General features: G+C 38.1%; 1 protein-coding gene across 1 annotated transcript; it reads right to left on the minus strand.

Moving 5' to 3' along the window:
- Nucleotides 1-9,540: 9,540 nt before the first annotated feature.
- On the minus strand, nucleotides 9,541-18,264 carry LOC146139715 (GPI ethanolamine phosphate transferase 1-like). Its single transcript, XM_083392521.1, has 10 exons — nucleotides 18,038-18,264; nucleotides 17,198-17,319; nucleotides 16,917-17,015; nucleotides 16,254-16,482; nucleotides 15,369-15,499; nucleotides 14,898-15,018; nucleotides 12,630-14,002; nucleotides 11,217-11,410; nucleotides 10,459-10,590; nucleotides 9,541-9,690 (listed from the first exon to the last, which is right to left on the minus strand). The coding sequence occupies exons 1-10, from the start codon at nucleotides 18,262-18,264 to the stop codon at nucleotides 9,541-9,543; spliced, it is 2,778 nt and encodes a 925-aa protein (XP_083248647.1).
- Nucleotides 18,265-22,992: the final 4,728 nt, after the last annotated feature.

A 22,992-nucleotide genomic window follows, 5' to 3' on the forward strand; every position in this document is an offset into this window, starting at 1 on the left:
AATTTTAAAGTTCGTTTGATGCGAAACAGACAATAAAGACTCACGAGGGCGAGAAAATATGGCCAAAAGAAAACGTTGTTGATTGTAGAATGATTTAATAGTTTTCCAGTAGCCTATGCATTCGAATATCATTGATTTGTTGATGTCAACGAACGGACAGCTTTCTTTAAAGTATTTTGCCCCGTAATCATGACTATAACTTGTCAATTGGAGCTAAATGGTCTCATTATTTGTGAAACTAAATATGTACAAACTTTATTTGCTATGAAAACTGATGACTTTTTTACTTTTGACCCATTATAAAAAATAAATTTCCCACGTAATCCAATTTTACTCATTTAAAGTGTTGTTGTCCCTAATTTACAGATTTCTTTCTTAGGTTTGACAGGGTCGCAACCGGAACCACCTCACCTCAGTATCGGACGCGACCGATACTATCACTTGGCATCCGGTATGTGCTCTGAAGTAAAATGATCTGACAAAAAATGGGGAACAACCAAATTAAATATATGTTGCCTTCGAAAAGATACGCCTATTTAATTTTGTACAAACGGGGTCGCTTTCCACCAAAGCTCAAACAAAGTTACCTTCACAATCGGGCGAAATTTAATTCAGTTTAAGTGGGACAGTAGAATGGAGTATTACTTGTTTTGACCGAAAGCTGCGAAACAACAACATCCCTTTTACAGGTGACACCGGTTACTATAACTTAATCATTGCGCTCGGTGCCGGGAAAAACAACAAGTTTTATGAACGGGAATATTTGTGAATGGGGGCGCATATCGTAAAACTCGTAAACGTTGCGCAAGGTCGATTTTCTGAAGAGCAGCGCAAATATTTATCACGATTCTGCAAACGTCGCGCTTAACACGGCGGTTTGCACAAGAGTGACGATTTTACAGCAGCAAATATTAACTTAATGACGTTGCTGTGTTTACGGTGTACAGCCCTATAGTTCGGCATTCAATGATAACCGCGAGATAAAGGGATGAAAAATAGCGCTCGTCTAATTTTGCTACCTAAAAATGACTGTGACTTTATTTGTTTTCCATAATTTAGCCTATTTTTACATCCATTTGTTTAAAACATATTTTGTCTCGAAATGTAACAGATTGAAACGATGTTGGCCCATATGTGACACGCGCCATATGGTTTACGATAAACTTTGGCCTATCAGGTAAAAAAATAGAAAACGGTTAGAATAGAAATGCAGTGGTAAACAAAACAGAAACAGTATGAGTGCCGCAAAAATATAACTGGTAAAAATATGCAAAATGTATGAAATATACCTTACTAATCAAGGGTTATAAATAAACTTAAATTTGCAAAATCCCTATGCCCTACGGCTTTAGTACGAAAACAGACCAATTCGTCAAACAAGTTAAGTTAAAGGCAAAGTTATCTTCATCGCAGAGCAGCGAAAGCACAACTAAGCAAAGTTACGCCATCTTACCGACATCGATCGGCATTCGAGGATGCGAAAACGAAACTATACCTGAACGCGGCAAAGAATTGGATCAGCCAGTGGGGTGCTTCATTGTAAATTTGCCAAGTTTTCATCGAGCTGTATTGTACAACGTGAATGTAAACATGAATTTGTATTATATCCTACTAAGTTCTAATGGTATTCTAAGAAAAGATTACGCTTGTTTCAACCGCTTTTAAGTTGGATAAATGAAACGCAGTATACACTTAAACGGAGTAAGTTAAGTTATGCCGATTTGCAATTTTACATCGAGGTATGTGAAATACAAAGAACCATGGGACAAACAAAGAGCTATACTGAAAATGTTTTTAAAAATAGTATATAAATTCACAATTTAAAGACAAACGCGTGTATTAATGCTTGGATTTTATTGCACAGATTGTTTAATGTCTGTATGTGTTGTTTTTCACCTTATTTACACTATTGCGTTCTTACTTATTTAACTTTTCTCTCCACTTCTGCACCACAACTTTTACCTGATTAATTCTTCATCTTTCTACGAATATTCTTTGTACGACACCTTTTGACTGTTAGTCACATTTGGCACATGCACCTTTTTACTTTGCCGCAGATATGGGAAAAATTTCAAGATTTCGACTATCAGGTTTGGGCAATGGTGAGCAAACCATCAAAATCATACCAACTGCATAAAACATTTGAGCTCCCTGCTTGGATGTTAGTCGTCAATATTCTAATGTCCTGTAGTCTTTTCGTCCAAAGTGCCTTATTTATAACTGCTTATACTCCGTCCCTTGTAGCGTCCAGGTATACGTCAGGCTGTTGAATATGAACCTCGGTATTTTGTTAAACAAATGCTGAGAACTTGCCAAAAAATATGCAAGATTCGTTGCGCAATTAATTTTCCAGCTGTTCGAAGCGCAACAGGACATTATACATAGTTCAAGTATCCTGCGCTTTTTACCGCAACAACCTACAATATGCGTGTTAAAGTGGCATTCGATTGCTTTAAGCCAATGGATTGCGTTGCTTGAAAATCCCGGCAGCCAATCCTACAACGGATTGCGTAAATGCAAATGCGTCACGTTGGCGCGTATTTCAATGGCGGCTCATAATTTAACCGAATCTCTTTTGTGGCGAGAAACTTTGACAAGTTTCGCTTTTGGTTTGTACTGTGCCTGTATTTAGTATTCGTTTAATTAAAATTAAAAAAAACGAATGTACTAAAAAAAATGTTAATTTTTAGATTGGTTTATCGTGCGACCAACAATATATTTATGGTATGTTTCAAATTGACTTTAGCGTGCACAATGGATCGGTGATAGCAACTTTTACAAAGAATAATTACACTTTTTCACGAAGAATACAAGTTGTACGTAACACATAGTTACGACTATACAACGAAATACACTCTCTTCTGAAAGGTGTTCTACCAAAATTCGACTATGATTTTTTTAATTATGATATGGACTTAATCTTAAAACATGATTTTGAATTGAACAATGTGTCTAATAGGGGATATGGTGCATCTTAAGCTAACAGCTTTGGTAGTTCTCACGTCATACTTTGTAAATTCCAAATTTAAAAGTGTCCTGTTTCGTCTTTGGCCAAATTCAGGCTTGTGCGCATCAATTTTAGAGCAGTGCGCTTCACGCGGTAGAAATAAAAAAACCAAAATGGCAACAAATATTTACCGGAATTTTTAAAGGTTCAAAGCCTCACGGGCAAATCGTGGGCCGTTGACAAACCGGAAATTCCGTCGTGATGTTGAACGCAAAGTTTATAGCTATTTCAATTCAAAAGTCGTGTTTTCACTCCGCCGCTCGCAAAACACACCCCAGAAAGGTCAGCCGCATTCCAAAGGGGCATTCCAAAGGGGCCTTCGCGGCGTTAATTCTCCACGCGAATTTTCGGAATGCCAGATCAGCTGTGCTCGAGGAGAAATGCGCGCGCGGCGGCCGTTTTTTTTGTCGCGCCTCGCCGCCTTTGACGTTTTCCCATCACGCGCAAAGAGCAAAAAAAGCCTCCACGTACGAGCACGGGACGCGTTGACGCAAGGCCTTGTCGTCTTTCAGGCGAAAGGAGCGACTACGCTTAACTCGCTTTGTTTGCGCAAAAAGCGCGCCGCAAGGTCGTTGACTCTGCGCCGCTCCGCAAACAGGCCGCCCTTTGTTCAGTCAAGTGCGCCCGAAAAAGGGGGCCGTGCGCAGAGAGAAAGAGGGTGAACGCGCGCGCGCTCCTGGTTGGGGCGTTTCTCCGGTTGGGTGGCGACAATGGAAGTGGGGGCACTTACACCCTTTATTTGGGCGTCGTTAACGAGCGCCCGTGTGCAAAATTTGCTGTCTTGGTTTGCGGGTCGAAAACAAAATTTCCGAAAGGATTTCCGGTGCCCGTGTTTATGAGAAGATCACCTTTTGCGACCCAAGCGCATTTTTTGCTGACGCCGCAGTCTCGCTTGCCGCCTGTTGTCTCTGCACAAGCAGTCCAACACTTTTATGGTCAATCACACCCTCCCTTTTTGCATATGGCTGTGGGGTGAACATTTGTACAAAATACAGCACCGAGTAGGCGATTTCTGGCCCTGTAGTATACCTGTTGGAAGCAGTAAAAAATTCATAGACTTTAAAACTGCGAGGAAATTAGGAATTTTAATTATACTTTCAGGTGAAAAAAAGAATAAAAATACGTAATTATGTACTATTTAAAATAAATAAGTATATTTTGACCATGGTTAACGTTTGCTAGATATTCTCAAGACTTCTTCATCGCGGGGCATTTCAATTTACAAAGGATTTTGATCATTACAACTGATTTGTATGGAACTCGCTTTGCAATTCGCTTTAGAAACTTGTTTAAACGGCGGCTTATGTGCTAATTTGAACATGAACGTAAAACATGTGCTTTTTAAACAGGTCACTGATTTTGGTTATGTAGGCAGTCTAAAAATATCGCGGTAACGGCGCCCCTTGGGTTATTTCCCGCCTGGTTTGTTTTATGTAAGATTCGCTCGAATGCACAAATATTCTTCGCATGAAAGTTCAAGTAGCAGCCTTTTATTTTAACAACGGGTATAGACACTAGTTACGAAAAAGCAATGATGTGGGTTATTTTTAGCCTGAAAGTTCTATTCACTATGGCAACATAATTTCGTTTGACAAACACCAAAATTTCCAGCGGAGTACGAAGTTTTGTGGAGGCACTTTTTCTTATGGTGTGGTATCCAGTGATGTCCGATAATTTCGGATTGGAGCCTATACCCGTTGACAAGCGATAGTGTGGATACTAGGGTGGTATCGGCCCTGAAATGATACCAAATTATTTTGAGCATTTCTGTCACGTTTTTCATTCAACGTAGATTTTTTTACTTTGAAAGCTGAATTGTTGCCTGTTTTAACATAGTTATGAGGTATATCAGAATAAAACACTGATAATGGACATCCCTAATGGTTTCTATATGGACAAAAGGAAAAAGCTAAATCGCCATGTTGCCATTTTGTTGACCAGAATTACACTTTGGGGCAGATCGGTGGCACAAAGAATTGGCTATTGGAAATTATTGCAAAAACAAAGTTGACAAACATATTGTAAAATTATTAGCATATATCCAATTTGGCAACAAAAGATAATATTTGAATATCTGTATTTTTGTTGTGCCGTGACATCTGCTCGATGCAAAGATAAATATAAAAGGCGAATAAAAAAAGCGAATAATTGTCGGCGAATATCTTATGAAGTTAATCTTAACATGTCGAAAATCGCAATGTTTGATTATTCCGATTATAAGGTTTTGTATAAACATAAAAAAAAAGAATCATCAGAAACACTTCCGTGTACTCACTCCCAAATGTAGATAAAAAACACATAATGTCCACGATAAAAGCTCTCAAAGTTTTAATAGCTTGAGAAGCGCACCGCTTGGAACAACAATCGATTTAATTTTGCTGACTGATTGTTGTTCGAAGCGGAGCGCTTCTCAAGCTATTATTTAAATCAGATGAATATTTAGATTTCTGAAGAAAGCACAGGACAAAAAAAAGAAACCATCTCTTAAAGATAAACACAATTGTATATTTTCGCCAGGCGTCCAATCTTTTTCCACCAAACAATCAATTAAACGTTTGAGCTCTACCGGGCATAAGGCACAAACATGCTCTTAACATTGATCACGGTCTTATGAGCAGCATGTTGTGCTGTTCCCAATGTAAGACCCATCATGTTCACGTAAAATGAAATTGTTCGTCGCCATGTCACTTTAGGTCTTCCAGGTTTTCTTTTATCAGGTGTAATCCAACTTATAATACACAAAAGTCGTTAACCATTTCAAAGTTGCTCGGTATTGATTGCAGGGAGTCGAACCGTTTGACTTTTCCGGTTCAGGTTCGGTTCGGGTTCAAGGATTTTTTCGGAATCCGGTTCAGTTCCGGTTTCGGTTCGATGTAATTTAAAAGTTCCGGTTCAGCTCCGGTTCAACCTTCGTTATTTTAAAACCGGTTCATAAAGTTCCGGTTCGGTTCCGGTTCGACTCCCTGTTATATTGTATCTGAACCGGAACTTTATGAACCGGTTTTAAAATAACGAAGGTTGAACCGGAGCTGAACCGGAACTTTTAAATTACATCGAACCGAAACCGGAACTGAACCGGATTCCGAAAAAATCATTGAACCCGAACCGAACCTGAACCGGAAAAGTCAAACGGTTCGACTCCCTGCAATCAATACCGAGCAACTTTGAAATGGTTAAAAACCGGTTCAGGTTCGGAAAAAATTAACCCAAAACCGGTTCATAAAGTTCCGGTTCGGTTCCGGTTCGACTCCCTGATTGATTGTCGGTATTACATCTGTGATAGCGTTTACCAGCATAACTTGGATATTATTGTTTTCCTGGTGAGTCCAGTTGTTCAGGCATATACATTTAGTTCTGTTTTGTGTTGTAGTTGTCCCATCCTTAGAGGAAGGTTGACTAAATCATCTACAAAGTCAAGCATCTAGCTTGGTAAATTGGGCACATCGTACGCCTCTACACCAGTGTTTCTTAACCTTTCTTACTTCAAGGCACACCTAGAGACATTTTAAAACGTGGCGGCCACCTGGCGAGAACTTTTTTGAGTATAGCTGCAAATGTCTTGAATTGCTGGTATGATTTCACTACATAGGCTTTTGAAAGTACTGTGGAATCGTTGAGCAACGACGAATAGAAAAGTTGAAAGTTAATATATTATGTTTTATGTATTAAAATATTTTTTTTGTTCGCGGCGCACTTGGCAACCTTTCATGGCGGCCAGCGGTTAAGAAGCGCTGCTCTAGGATTGTTAGCTGGCGAGGAAAAACAATAGTCATGATGATGCTGCGTTTTAGTTTTTTGTAGACAAGTTTATTGCGTGTAATGCTTTTTTTCAGAATTCCATATAAGCGTAAAATATTCCTCAAATTTTTGCGGTGTAGGCAATCAAAAACATTTCGAAAATTTATAAAGTCAATGTAAAGAGGTGGGTGTTATTCCGGGCATATAAATGTGAATCAAGCAAATTATACCGCTGTGTTTTTTCTGCTTTGTTTTGCCATATAACGTGACGGGGTTACTTCGCCGCCATTGATAACGTTAGATTTAAGCAAAATATAACTTGGGTCGATATGGTCTGCTTTAACGTTATGACTGGATTAGGGTCCAATCTGTATAAATGCAGTTCAAAACTTTCATATGAAGAAGCACTTCTAAATGCATTGTCCTCGTTGGTTGAAAGGCAATCGATATATAGGCTACTCTTATGCGAAACCTGTTTTTGGTATAGCTCACTGTCTCCCTCCAGCGACTACTACAAAATTTGGATTCCACATTTTCTTCTAGAAGTTGCTAAAATTTTATTTTATATCTAGCGCTTAAGGGGCTAGCTAGACAAAGATTTTTACGGGTCGAAAGAATGTTCCTTCAGCCTCAGGTAGTCAAGCCTCACAAATACTGTCATTCTTGTCCCTGTGCAAGAGAAGCCGAAATACCGACTCCCCAACGATGGAAGCCAATATAAGCTCAAGGTTCAATTAAAAAAAGATTGACGTGATGCAGTGCCAAACGAGCAGCCTGGCGACAGGTGAAGGTTGTGCGAGACACATTATAAATGACACAACAAAACAGTTCACCGTTGTTAACAATTGTAACATCATCAGAATATGACTGACCTCCCTTTGGAACAAAAATCATTACATTTGCTTCAAATTTCAACCGCTAGTTGCGTTATCCAGATTTCATAGAGATGAGGGTTCATGCTAGTGTCGGTCAATATATTTGCCATTCGGTAATACAAGCGAACGTGTGTAGGCCTACTGCTGTGGACTCCTACAATATCGAATTAAAACACAAAATACAAAAATCGTAATCCCAAATTGAAAGAAGCTATAAAATTGCACTTTAGCCTTCTATAACAATGAAAACAAGTTCGGACCAAATAGCCTACCTTAGTTTAAGGCAGTGTTGTTAAACATTTTGGGCCGCGTAAAACATTCTGACGTTTTACTGTTGTTACGGCCACCTGTTTTCATAGCAACTATTTTGCTTTAATGTGTTTATTAAAAAAACTTTTCCAGCGCTATAGAAAGCCGCTCACGTAACACGAGGAAAGCCCGCGCGTACCACTTGTACAACTGGATTACGAAGTGCCATTCAAACCGCTGAGATAACCTTTTTTTTCCAAGTTGCACGAATTCTTGGAAATGTAGCCTAACACAGGGCGCCATACACTTGCTCTGGAAGGCGGAGAAAATCGATATCGCAATATTGGAGAGCCTTTGATTGTCGTACCACATGCGTTTATTTCTTGTTATCTGTCCGATTGCTATAGGCTACCTGCAAACGCTGTTGCGCTGATGCTGACCCGAGATAAAAACCCAAGAATGGTTCAAACTGGGCGCGTCTTGGTCTTGTGTAAGCGTTCCGCGGCCAATGCTAGAAACGTCATCCAATTAAAATAACGAAATTTCCTCTTAAGTCAACGAAAGATATGAAGTTTTTCAAATTTATAAAAGCCGTAAAAATGCATTTTATCCGAAAGTGGGGCACAGAAGGTGCAAGGGTATTTTACAAAAAAACAAACATTTTCTTTACTCTAATGGAACACAGGTTTCTAGGCCAGAGCCTCCTTAAAATATAATCCATACAGTGACTCAGTTTTCACTTGCCGGTTTCCTCTCAACAACAATAAAACCCGGATGCAGATGGCTAACTGCGTAAAGCTGGTCACATATCGTTCGCAGTAATAAAAAAAATGTCAGAGCCAATGTGTTGTAAAATAGCGAAATAACCCTGGCGTACAACATGTGTGTAAAACAACTGGTGGGTCTTTATCCAGCTTAATTTGTTTGTATTTTTTTTAACGTTTTGTCACTGATTCTTAGTCGATTTGAACTATACCGAATCTTCAATGTGAACTGAACTACGGGTATTTCCCATACGAATAAAACAAGGTTGTTACAGTGATATAGTTACGATGAAGAAATACAGGTAAACGTTTTGCCACAATACAAGCAACCACAATATTTGACACGTACAATGTAAGCATACAGTTTTGTTTGGACTTTGAAACACTAAATAAGCGTTTTCTAATTTTATAGTAGGACTACGTAACAGTGTTATAATTACTTAATGTTCTGTACGCCACACTATTCTGGTTTTAATTGCAAAAATAAAGTGTGTCCCAGTAAAACGTTTCGCGGCTCTCTACGTTTGACAATAATTAATAATCAGAATACTTTTAGTTGGTTTATGCTGCTCGAGAACGTTGGAAGTGATGTTACCCGAGGGGAAGGGAGCCTTTACATATAAAAAACATAACTTAAATGGATTTATGATATAGTTGTGAACGTGCTCGCGACCCACAATTATGGACGCTCTGAATCTTTCAGAGAACAACAGACAGAGAAAAAATAGCAAAATAAAACACGACACATATTTGGAATTTTGAAGAAGGTCAGTCTGTCTAAATTTCGCAGGCTTAAACCGTCTACCTTACACAGGCTTAAACCGTCTACCTTGTATTTCAAGCTGAAACGGTATTCAAGCCTAAATAGAATCTTAATTTGGTGTTAGAAACAAGCTGAAAACTTCAATTAACTTTGGCGAACCGCCAACGAAATTTTGTAGCCGGTCAGCAGCTTGGCCGCGGCGAAAAAGAACAGGACCGAAATGATCATCGTCATACTGATGACGTAATGGCTGATGCTGGTGCCGATATCAAGCCACGAGCCTTCGTTGCGGACCTGCGGGAAAGTAATTTAGGTTGTATAAAGCCTATATGTCCTCACTTAGTTTTTCCCCGAAAAACGATTGTATTAAGTTCATTGTCAGACCCTTTCTTATTTTTTTTGCTATTAGGAATGGGCGTTTTTCAGATGATGCCAGGTCATCGCTAAGATACTCACATCAACAGTACTACAAGAACCTCCCATGAAGATTAGGCAAATATTGGTCGACTTACAAAATAAAAAAAGGGTTTAAAACACATTGGTCAAACTTAACAATTAGCCTGGCCGCTCGCAGATCAAGCTGGACATGTTCAGTCGTATTGCAATGTAGATTAACTTGAGCCATCGTTTTAAAATAATGTATACACTGAAATAATGAAAACGGGTTACCCTAATGTTAAATACCGAAGCTTATACATTACAGATAGCGGGCATTTCGATTGCTTAAATTAAATGTGTGGCGTTTGTTTAAAAAATAAAGGTTAAATGTGTGAAGTTTGTTTAAAAAAATTATAAACGTGGTGAACAAGTCACCAAATAAAAACTACGATTATTTCACTTCTAGTTTGTTCGACGGCTTACTTTGGTTCACAAAATGTGTGAAACCTGAACAATTACTAAAAAGTTAAAAAGTAAGAAAAATAGTGGCTGCGGCAAACTAATTTTATAAAATTAGATGCCATGTCAAAACCGGCCCATGGCGTATTCAGCACGTGGTACAACGCGTTGGCCTTGCGGCAATGGTGGCCACAGTTTTTCAACTGTTTTGTGAAAAAAGCTCACCAGAAAGAAGAAGTGTGCGCTCATGAAGTCGCTGATGACCAGCACGAAGCAGCAGAGCTGAGTGAGGTTGGTTCTCGTCGCGATCGCGATGCAGCAAAAGGCGCATGCCACCAACAGATTGGGAAGGAAAACCTGGAAAGCGAATACTTTGCAATGTGCTTTTATAAAAGTATAAAATAAATGTCCATTGTAAAAGCTTGAGAAGCGCACCGCTTCGAACAAAACTCAGTAAATTTTAATACAAGAATATGCATTTCGCCATATATATGCCATCATCAGTTGATCTGTACAATATAGTGAAAAATGTACAATGTAAAAAACATAAATAAAATACACCCAAGACTAACATGGACAAAGACAAGCTATTATTGTCCAATAATATGGAACTGAAGCTAACAAGCGATCAAGGTTGTAGCATCGCGGCACTAAGCCATGTTTTACGAGTAAATGCAAAGAATGGAAAACGGCAACTTTCTCAAATCGCCTGGACAACCCTGAATACTGCCTTGTATATATTAATACCAAGTTTTAGTCATTATATTCAAACAGGAAAACTAATAAATATTCAACTTAGCCTGGATAAGGTCGGTGCCTTTTATTATGTTTAGAATACACGAAAATGACTTTTTTGTATAAAATTGGATGAAATTTGAACGTGCCGCTGAATCCTGCAGTGTTTGACGTGACATCTGTTACTTTTATCATAAAACGTTAAACTATCAAGGGCGGGCGATTTAGCAGACTACACCGGCCAGCACCTTGTAAGCGAGCAGCGCTCCCATCACGGAATGGTTGAAGACAGTGATGAAGGGAAGAACGACCCGGTTGTCGAAGCTGTTGATGCTTGCGATGTTGCCTACGCCGAAGAAGGCCAGCACCATGAAGAAGAGAAGCATGTAGCTCCTGCGCATAGTGTGCAAGGACAGCTCTTGACGCCGCGCACCGTTAGAGTCTGGAATTAAGGAGAAGACAGCTCGTTTTATATCTTAGAAAAAAATTCTAGGTTTGGCGGTTATAGGTTTAAAAAATTGACTTCGCAGAGCGTCAAGTGCGTAAATCTCGGCTGTGGAGTTTATACGATTTAAAAGCGCGGAAACGTGGCATCGCTAAATTTGCCCAAAAAAACCTTCGGCAAAACTTCCCAGTAATAAGCAAAATAAGAAATTTGCTTAAGATTAACATTTGTATATATGTTAAGATCATTTCCAGGTTGAATTCTCAGGTTTGAAAATCTGAAGATATTTTTTTGAAACTAAAACAATAAACTCAGTGTACGCGGATTTACGAACCACCCTACCAGTTGTGAATCTCAGGCCAAACGCTAAACCCTAGAATAGAAATTTTGTCGGAGACACCGTATAACCTCCTTCCACAACCAACAAACCAGTCGTGATTATAGAAATTGCGTATTCTCCTTTACGACCATGATTCTTAAATTGGGGCGAAGACGGTAGTTCATGCATTTGTCGTAAATTTTCCAGGTTTTGGAACTTTTCTACGTTATCAAAGCTGTTTTTGCCAAATCTTGAAGTAGTGTTTGGGGATTTACGACTATACCACGTTTAATAGCACTGAATCTCGGGTCAGGCATTGGAATGTTGATTTTTGCAAGGTTCAATTAGAGCAACCCTGGGCAAACCAGGCCCGCCAATCAATTTAATACATTGGGGTGGATTATTTTCCATAAAATTATTATAAGAAAAAAATGCAGTTACGTTTTCTTTCATGATTTCGGCAAACTTTGCACTACCCTATTCTTTATATTTAAAACCATAAAATTTACTGCTTTTTTAACTTTTTTAACTAAAATTTACTGCTCTGGGAACTCAGAACCATAAATTTCGTATCTGTGTGTTTGTACTACTATTTCTTTTGCGTTCGATGTTCCGAATAAACAATCTATCTATCTATTTATCTTTAAAGGAATTACAGCTATGTATATTTTGGAACCCTTTTTTGCCCAAGATAATTCACATGCGGTCCCTTGTAAAAATGAACTGCCCATCCCTAAATTGGAGAGTAACTAACTAAAACGCTGTCGACTATTTACAATTATCATATACGAAAATATATATTCGTCCTCGAAATGTCTGGACCGAATGCCATTTGCTTGGTAAAAAGATTATAGAAATGGCGTCATTTTCTGCCCGAACTGTAAAGGAAAAACCCACCGATTTCAAGCGGCCGTTCGGCGAAGTCGAGGCTATCCAGATCGTCTGAGCTGCCACTCTCCGCTGCCGAGACGTCGAACTCGAAGCGGATCCAGATGACAAGCAGCGCACATAGCAGCACACAGAACAGAGCGTCGTAAGATAAGCTCACCAGCAGGTATGTGGCGCACTGCGCGGCGTATATGCATAGCATGCGGCTCCAGATTCGCGTGCTAGCGAACAGAGGCATCGTCCAGCCGGCGGCTAGAGTCAGCCAGCTAAAGGCGTGGATCGCGATCGGTACTTGGCCGTTTAACTCCGAGAGTTTGAGCGCAACAGGAGCCAGTATTCCTGCTATGAACGGGAGGTAAAGAACCGGCCAGGTCACGTCTGCTTTTAGCGTTCGCTTTGCAGCTAGGGAGGCTACTGTGGCGAGAAAACCGGCAGCGACAACTGGCGCTGCGTTCGGCGTTCGTCCGACAACGGGCAACACTGGGAAAGCAGCCAGCATCAGGCACATTGCGGCTGCGTAGCGCTTGACGCTCAAGGCGCCAGCGCATGCGAATAGCAACGCGAAAACGACGAGCTCTAGGCTAAGCACAGAGCGGTGAAAAAAGCTGAGCACCAGTGACCAGGTGCCCGCCACGCCCGTTGCGGTGTACAGCACGATCGAGCGCCTAGTCGAATGGTTGCGCTGTAGTAGGGCCAGGCCTGCTGCGAAGATATGGCGCTGTGTCGTGATGTAGTACCAAATCAGCAGCGGCAGCGCACAGTAGAGGTGGCTGGCGACTGGCGCTTGCGACAGGTAGAGGTTGATAGAGACGCACGCGCCCAGCGGTGCGAACAAGAAGATAGAACGACTCACGCGGCTTTTCTGCGACTTAAGCGGCCGCGACTTGGCCGCCTGGCTCGCAATAAAGCTCACCTGCTGCAGCACAACCGACAGCGAAACGGCGATCCAGCCGCAGAAGCTTGCCGCAATCGAGCCGGACAGCAGCGTCCGATGGTAGTTATGGTAGTAGTTGAGTCCGCGCAGCGAGAGGTCGATCAGACGCATTGCGAGGGTCTGAGATCCCAGGAAATCCCCGGCGGCGATCATGTCGGCGCTCCTGCGCGTCAAGTCGGCGACGTCGCTCTGCGTCAGTTCCGCGAAGGGCGAAAAAAGCAAGGCTCGGTGGCGGGTGGCGTGCATTTTAACGGTAAACTGTTCGGCCATTTGACGCGCGTTGGCCAGCAGCAATTTGGACTTGCTCTGTGGGTCGGCGGAGAGGTAGTCGAGCGGCAGAACGCCCACTGAGTTGACTGGAACCGGCATGCCGAGCAACAGAGCCATTAGGGGCGCGATGTCGGCTTGGTTGACGTCCATTCGCGATCGAGGGTCCAGCTGCCAGTGTCTGTCGGTATAGAGTTAGCATTTAAAAGCGTTAGATACAAAAAATATATATAAAAGAATAAGGCAGTCTAGATTTTTTTAGTTTTTCTAATTTGCATTAAACTTTGATTAGAGCTCTTCAGTTTCCCAAATTAGGTTAAAATTCGGGAAGTCTAGAAAATAAGATCAAAAGCCAATGCACAATCAATCAAAATAAAATGTGAATTTTGTTCTTAAAAAATGTGAATTTTGCGCTTAAATTGGCATTTTGATGCTAAATAATTACCTGCATTACTAAAAACTTGCTGTTTAACTAAATAACGTAAAACAAGGTAGCATTTTCGCTTAAACCTTTAATTATACCACACTTGTATGCATTTCACAATTAGATTAAAATTACGATTAGTGGTTATATTCTCTAATTCGTTAAATTAGTCAACTAAAATTATCTAGTTGCCTATGTATGGTTGCTTAATAATTGCTGGTAATATTTCGTTGTTAGCCATGGACAATTGTAAACGTGAAGTTATCTCGGCGATATCGTTATGAGCCAATCTTACAGCTTTGCACAAAAATCACATTATGCCAAATGTTATTCATATTCAATTTCATGATAAAAGTTAAAGTGCTTGTTACCGATAAGTAAGAGTATCATCAAAATAAAACTCAAGGAAGCAAAATTCAAAATTATTTTTCTGTTAATCTGCCTATTCTTGTTCATAATTTTGGTGCTAAGTTGAGATAGACAAATTTCATTAAAAAAAAACTTAACATGTGTTAAGAGAAAACAATTTATTCAAAGTTTGGCTGTAGTTATTTTAGTCATTTTAAAGTTGGTATACACAGCTTCTAAAAAAAGCATCTGTAAACGCATTAGGTACACTATATGAAATTTAAAAAATATATGTAAAATAAACCTTGTCATTTCCAGGTCTTCTGCATTCAGTTTGCTCACCTTAGCAACTGGTTTTGCAGCTCCAGATCCCCAAACTATCAGTGGGGTGAGGGTTTCAGACGGTAGCCCAGCCCCATGCGATCCTAGAATAAAAACACAATACAACATATGCTAATTTGCAAGTGATGTTTATAACCACATAACTGGGGATAATTAAAATTACAATTATGGTATCAATAAAAGATATACACATAGATGTGTTAAACAACTGTGGTCTAGCCTTTAGGAAGCTGCTTTTTGGCTAACGGTTACCGCTTAGGTATCAGCAGTACATTAAAAGCCATTACAGACCGACCGAATCTGTTGACCAATTCTGGTATCAGGTTTAGTTTACCAGACTTTTTAAAGAAAACTATTTCTTTATAAATCAAGCTACAAAAAAAAAATATTAATTTGATATCTCCAACTATAAAAAAAATATTTGTTTTCTGACCCCAGTCAGTCATCCCATGATCAGAGGTGAACACATAGCTTGTCTTTTTATCATGGGAATAGAAATCCTCAATAATGCCAACAATCCGCTTCACTCCCTTGTCAACAACTCCGATGTTTGACAGATACTCTCTGGAAATCAGTTAAGCTCAATTTACAATAGGGATGCAAAAAATTTATCTTAATATTATACAGGCTACACTTGGTTAGTATGTGTTTCCAACACAGAATCTAGTCCTCCAACAGAACACAATTGCCGACCATAAAAGTTTTAAATTTAATAGCTTGATGATGGTGAAATGCACAAAAATTTAACAGCTTGATAAGTAAACCGCTTCGATTAACAATCGGTCAGCAAGGTTTAGCAATTTTACTATAAATGTGCATTTAGCTATATAAATCAATGGCATTATCAGTATATTTATACAATATAAATATTAGAAAAATATATATATTTAAAATATTAAAAATGTAAAATAAATAGATAAAATACAACCAAGAATGTATAAAAAAATATTTATTTTACATTTTTAATATTTTAAATATATTTTAGTATTTATTTGTACAAAAACTGATGATGCCATTCATAAACGGCAAAATACATAATTATTTTAAAAGTTTTAGACCTTCCTGACTGATTGTTGTTCAAAACGGTGAAGTTCTTAAGCTATATGCTACATTTTTAAGTATGTTACCCTTACCCATATTAAAACGTGTTTCTCGGAGTAAACAATAAAGTTTTAGAGGAAATTGACAGACTTAAAGGTAATCAAAAAAAAATATTGATTGCATTTAAAATGTAAAAACATTCGCAGAACTTTACACATTATAAATAACTTTTAGCCACATCAACAGAACAAAATGACCAACTTTAAGATTAGCTTACTTTGACATGGGTTTGTGACTGTGACCATTTGTATCAATACCGAGTAAATGCAGGAAAAACACAATTTTGTCCTGGAAAAGTTCAGCTTTGAGAGTCTGGTTTTCTTTGGCGTTGGCAAAAAATGTCTCCACCTCATCAAACACCCATTCATCAATAACCGAAGAGTCATCTCCGGCAAAATTAACAAGATCATTATCAAAACAGTGGATGTGAACATGTGGACCAGCACCTGGAAATGTATAATTGTTTTTACCTTTTTTAGCTTTTAAATAATTCATGGTATTTGATACTAGGGGTTTAAATGCATACAAAAATAGTAGGCGTATTTTTTTGGAAAATTTTTTTAGCCAACTGACAAAAATAAATTGAATGTTTGAACAAACAAAATAGAGACCAAAACTATGGTGCTAAATACACAAAATCAAAATCCGAATATTTTTTGCAATAGTGTGTAGCAATAAATGTAATATAGGAAAAGTTAAAAGGTCTTCAGAACACTTCGACAAGCTACCATGATTAACACTCGCTCTACAACGTTGCGCAACACACTCAAAACTGTGCTTGTCATTTTTATATGGAAACATTTATAAACTAGATGTTGCTACTTGCCTTTATTAAAGATAACCGCAAAAAAAAAAAAACTGTGACATAATAAACACATACCCTCTGAAAACATTGGTAAAATATCACAACTGCCCCATGACCAGGTTGTTCTACTCTTGTTGAAGACACTATCAAACTCAACAGGGTTCTTTTTCCAACCTGCAATTTTATAAACATTGTAAAATGAGTAAAAAAATCTGAAAAACACAAAATGCAAAAATGGGAAAAAAACAAACAAAAATATTACAATACTTAAAAAATATAATTTATGTTTTCTTAACTTAAAACTTGTAATGAGTGCAATTATACAGTTTCCCATGGTATTGTATTTTGAACTGTACCTTTTAGAATTGCACTGACATCCTCATAGAAACCGGCAATAAGAGCAACATGTCCTGGCCTTGATTCAGTTGGCACCCTTGTGTGGGAAACGCCCCATGAACCATCATTTTCCATTAGATTCCTTAAATAAAATATTGGTTAATTTAGTAATTGACATGTTTTTATATGCAATGGAATATTAATAGGAAGTGGCTATTTCACTGGATCGCTCTGTTATGCTTGCACCAATACAGGATTATTTTTTGATTTGGTAAAGGGTTGGGGTTAGCGTTTGGTCACAGTGGAAAGCATAGCAAGTGCACCCGTGATTTTTTTTTTCAATCTTTCAAAGGTATAACCCGAAAAAAATCTGAACTGCACCCCAAATATGTTAAATGCTTATGTGGCAGACGTTTACAGTGCAATGAGTGCATCGGAAAATCATAAAGTGCACCCCGAAAAATTGAAAGTGCACTTTTTTACCTTTGTTGCACGATTTTTTGGCCGTGCAGCCACAAGTTCTTGACTAAGTCTGCCATACTTTCCAGACTGGGCGGTTGGGTGTTTGTAGTATTAGATTTAATTTTCAAAGTTTTCCATAATTTATTTTAGAAATTGATTGAAATTACTTTGTTAGCCGGGTAAATAGCCTCAGGAGGTGCCTTTAGGCTATTTGACCGGGTCAACATTGCACCCATTAGTGATTTGTTGATTTGAACTACTTTGGTGTTCGGGTGAATAGCCTCTTCCAAATTCATATTGAATAGCCTAATGCGTTTATTTTTCTTACCATGTTTTAACAAAACTATTAACTAACAACAGTACTACAACAATAACTGAACGCCGTTTTTTGCATTTACCTCAAGTAGGGAGCTCTAGATTCCCCATTTTCGTCCAGTTCGTAAAGTTTATCTGCACGTAAACCATCGCCCACAAACAAGACTAATCTTGAAGAGGGTGGCTTCACTTTCGGGACATGTTCTCTCATGCCATGTACCAACGGCGATTTAAAGTATATATCGAATATCGAGGCGAAAAGAATGAAATGTACAACAATACTAAGAGAGATGAAAACCCAGAACTGCATGATTTCTGTTCAGAAATTTCCCAACTGACTTTCAAAGCAGCAAACCGTCAAGCATCAGTGATTGACCGGTTTGTTTACAACTTGCTTTTTCATGCGTTTAATAAAAATTAGGCTTTTGATTTGGTAACATGTCAAAATGCACAGTTGTACACGTAATATTCAGGTTTAAAATATAAATTAACCGTAAAGAAATAAGGCATATATAAGGCAACAAATATCTGCAGTAAAGGCTTTATCGCCTACGAATAATACATAAAACAAAGCCATTGTATTGGGGTGAAGGTGTGCGCGCGATGTGATTAGGATTTGGGTTCGGGTTAAAATTATTCTAGGGTAGTTAGTAATAAAAGGGGTTTGCCTCAATACAAACGGTCGCCGACGTTGGACTGCAGAGGCATTTCCTTTTACCTCTATACCAAAACCGCTGTAAGCCTAGCCGCCTACGCTATGTAAATGAGGTAGAATAGTCGAATTTACCGACTCTAACTGGGACGAACGAAGCAGCATCAACAGGCAGACCTGCCAACTTATCGAGGTGCCCTAATCCATTAGCCTTCCTTGCAGTTGCTTAGAATGAGGCTTCAGGCCATTAACTCGCGAGTTATCACGATCCATGGCCAATGTTCGTCGAACGTCGGTCAGTGATGTGGATTCTTTCGGTCAATCTCTAAGGGACCTTACATAAGATTTCCGCGCCCATCAAACATCTCAAGCCAGATTAAGCCCGGAGCACGTCCAGACCACATTAGCTTGGAATATCTGATCCATTCTGCAATTACTCAAAGTCATGACTTTGTGCTTCCCCATAAACTTCTCCTTGAGCAACCTGGATCCCAATACTCTTAAGGAGAGTAACAGTGGCAGCGATGCCCAAATCAAACAAACCTTTGACGAGTTAAAGAGCCATCGCCCAATATCTTCGCCTTGAATCACGTTCGAGGTGCTTGAGCATCTTATCCAGATCGGCATCGCATAGTACCTAATCGACCAAACAAATGGTTCAGGAGCCGACTGGCGTTAAACGGAAAATTTTGACTATCAGAACAGCAATTTTCAGTATAGGAGGAAACATTTGGAACAAAAGCAGGGATTTATGCGGTAAGCTTTTTTTCCAGCCAAGATAAAAGGAAATCTATAGGCCTAATACGACATTTAAAAGTTTGTTCTGAGCTTAAAAAGATAAATGCAAACTGTTAACAATCCATAGCCCTACTATTCTATGATGAGTATCACAAAACACATTAAAATTTAGGTGGATTGTTAGGACCTAAAAAATGAATATATGGTACCAAGGGTAAAAAAATAGATTAGGCTAGTTAAGCTATATTTCACGTTTGCCGAAAACTTCAAATTACCCGTAACAGCCTATAAAATCCATATCAACAATGTAAGCCACACAACAAAAACAGAGTTCGTTGAGGGGACACAATTCATGAAAAGTCCATCCGATTTTGCCTGTCATTCTTGCGCAGGGGCCTATTATTTTGACTAAGTTAACTCTATTTGTTTTTGGATTCAATTTAGTTTTTATTATTTTTATGCCTGGTTTTAGTCGGTTCGTGGGAAGTTTCTGGCACTCTATTGTAAATTTTTCAATTCTTACAAGGATATTTATGCCAAGATAACATCTAGCACAGTGTGCTTCCCAACCTGGGTGCAATAACCACATTGCCTTGGTAACCGATTTTAATATTTTTCAACGTTGTAGTTATATACAATTCGACATGCAGAACGTAACAGATAGTACGGTAAATAGCCACACCCTAAACTTCACAGAAAGACGATTGTTCTTGTTTTGTACGGTTGATAAGTGATAACACAGGTCAGCATAATTTTTTCGGACTAAAACGTATCAGGTGCTTTTGGTCAATTTTGGTTTGCAGCGTAAAAAATGACCTCAATTTTATTTAACATTACGAAATTCAAAATTTTGACGGTAAGAACAGTAGCATAAAACATTATTCACCTACACGCATATATTAGTATTTAAAATAGGCCTATACCAATGTCCGAAAAGCAATAAACTTTTTAACAGCACGTATATAGATGACAATATTAAAACTTACATCATTTTATGAAACGAAGTTTCTGTTTTTTTAACTTTCGAGAATATTCATAGGTATCTTCCCTATCTCTTATATATAATGCAACACTAATCGGCCATCAATTTAAAATCGACAAAACAGGACTAAAAGAAGACGGCAACCAACCCCATTGCTAAACTTTGTTTTTTCTCATAGTTTTTACATCTTGGTGGAAACGTTCACCTTAAGATCTTCACTTAGAGCAGCTCCTATATAATTTTCTACAAAGTAATTTTAACTACTGTGCAGAAATTACATACAGTTCTCCGCTCATGGTACAACGTTTTTTTTTAAATGTGCAATACAGAACTAACAAGTTCTTTTTAATCAGGTGATTTAGTGTTGCCTTTAAAGTTGCTTAAAACATGGCTAAAGCAATTCAATCTTATTTTAATTTCGAATCATGGTTTTGATATTATCCTTGCCTTTTATTATCTGTCTAATTTTTGGCTCATCAAATATTCTTGCTTTCCACTTTTTATCACCCAAGACAAGATATTTTATGCCGACAAACTTAAAAATGGCCATGTTATCTATTTTTATATACTACTTCATCAAACCCAGCTTAAGCAGAGATGGTGATAATTCTTCGTTTCAGATATTTTTTCCTTCAGAGTAAATTACTCGCGTTCTCAATTAAACGACCTATTGGTGTCGGTCAAAGTTGTTTGTTTGTAACGACTGAATTTTAAAAGCTTTACTTTGCTCTACGAGGAACGAGAAAAAACAAAATAACATTGCCAAATTTTCAAGTTAGGGTAGGGGGCATTTAAGCTAAACCCCTGGCGATGTAGCCTATATAGTTAATTTGAGCAGTTTGTTGTGCCCCGATAAGTAGCCTACACAATCATGTATACTGTTTTGGTTTGCAGCAAACAACAGCAATTAACAATCGTTGTCGTGCACCTGTTTATTGAATGTTTAGGTTTCAATATTGGATCATAATCTAACTTCTGGAGGATGTAATTTTAGACGTGTTTGATAAACACACGTACGTCCTTATCGATTTCTTGGCGAATTGGTTATTCCAATTGCAATAAAGCTTTAAAATATCATGCACCGTAACGAAAAGGTAGATTTTACAAAAGAAACTATGGCCCCACAGCCCACACATATGCAACTACAGATGATTTCCGATCTAGGCTTCTAGTCCTGCAACAAAAGTATAATAATGTGATGTGTCGTCCGGCCAACATGTGCAACAGGGACATGCCAAATGTGCACGTCCATATGTGTACACTTTTCCACAGATGTGCACTTTTTTAAATTATGCACTTTAAAATGTGCGTACATTTATCCAGATAGGCTATATATACAACTTTATTACTGATGGGTCCCAATATGTTTCCATTTTTTTAAACCTCATGCAATCCCTAAAATATAACTGTTCGATAAGTATTAGTGCCTGAAGGGTTTATATGTTAAGTTTAAATATGATTTGTTACTCATTGAATAAGTTTAAGCGATCCTCTGTGTTCTAATCAGACTTGGACAGTTAATTCTAGTTTTCTAATTCAATGAATTAGAGCCAAATGCGGCTAATTCTAATTCTAATCTAATTCATGAATTGCTTGTGTGCTCTAATTCTAGTTCTAATCTAATTCGGATTTTACCAAAAATGCTACTTTGTCCAACGGCATTTTTAGTTTCTTAGTCAAAACAAAGAATTTGAATTCAAACTCTTTGGTTGGAACAGAATTTTCACAGTCTTAAAAGCATATGCTATGTTAAAAGGCTTAAAAATTAGCACATACTAATTATCATTCACATTCTTATTAAAATGCTTCCCGATTTGAATGTAATTGATTGTGAATAATCTCAAATGTAATTCTAGTTCAAATTCATTTTGTTACGAATTCGGTAATTCTAATTCTATTCTAATTTCAGAAAAGTCAAAATGATCTAATTCTAATTCTAATCTAATTTGAAAAAGCTTAAATGCTCTAATTTTAATTCTAATCTAATTTAAAAAAGCTAAAATAAATCTAGTTGTCCAAGTCTGGTTCTAATGACCAATAATGTCAACTTGTCATGTATGATTCGACGTTAAACAAAAATCCACTTGCAAAACAAGGTAAATAAAGGCCTTAAAAACAGCAAAACCTATATCTTGCGAGTATACTAATCTCGCATTGTAAACAAATTTATATCGGACAACGTTCATATTGATAGTGTTTGGTGTCGTCGCAAAAAAATCGAAAACAGGTAAGTGGGTTTTTGATAAGCTGGAAAAGTTTTTGAAGATGGAAAGACAAACGTGTGTTTGAGAAAAAGCTTAATGCAAAACAAAATCAAATCCTTTGTTTATTTAGTGTAAATAAACACACAGGCCATCGATTTAACTCGGATTTCGTGTAAAACGTTGACTGATTAGGTTTGTTTTTGTACCTATTATTTTGCTGAATGTAATGCAGTGATTTTTACAAGTAATGAAGTTGCTAGACAATTAGCAAAAGGTAATTTTTTAGGGTATTTTACAGTACTAAATAGTCGTTTAAATCTTGCGCTATTAACTTGTAACCGAAGTATTTGTTCAATAGTGAAATTGTCGAAAAGGTGATTCATAAGATGGTTGGTCTGTTTGATTTCTACTCCCGCGATAAAAAAACAGGCTACTTATTCAAATCTGATCACAGAATAGCTG

The sequence above is a fragment of the Ascidiella aspersa genome, chromosome 6 (genome assembly GCF_963924565.1).
Source record: "Ascidiella aspersa chromosome 6, kaAscAspe10.2, whole genome shotgun sequence".
In the NCBI taxonomy this organism is placed as follows: domain Eukaryota; kingdom Metazoa; phylum Chordata; class Ascidiacea; order Phlebobranchia; family Ascidiidae; genus Ascidiella; species Ascidiella aspersa.

Coding starts and splice junctions, on each gene's coding strand:
- LOC146139715 (XM_083392521.1), bottom strand. CDS start 18,264: ATGCAGTTCTGGGTTTTCATCTCTCTTAGTATTGTTGTACATTTCATT. Junction 10,591..11,216: donor GAGCGCTGCTCGCTTACAAG/GTGCTGGCCGGT, acceptor TTCGCTTTCCAG/GTTTTCCTTCCCAATCTGTT. Junction 9,691..10,458: donor GCGCACACTTCTTCTTTCTG/GTGAGCTTTTTT, acceptor ACTTTCCCGCAG/GTCCGCAACGAAGGCTCGTG.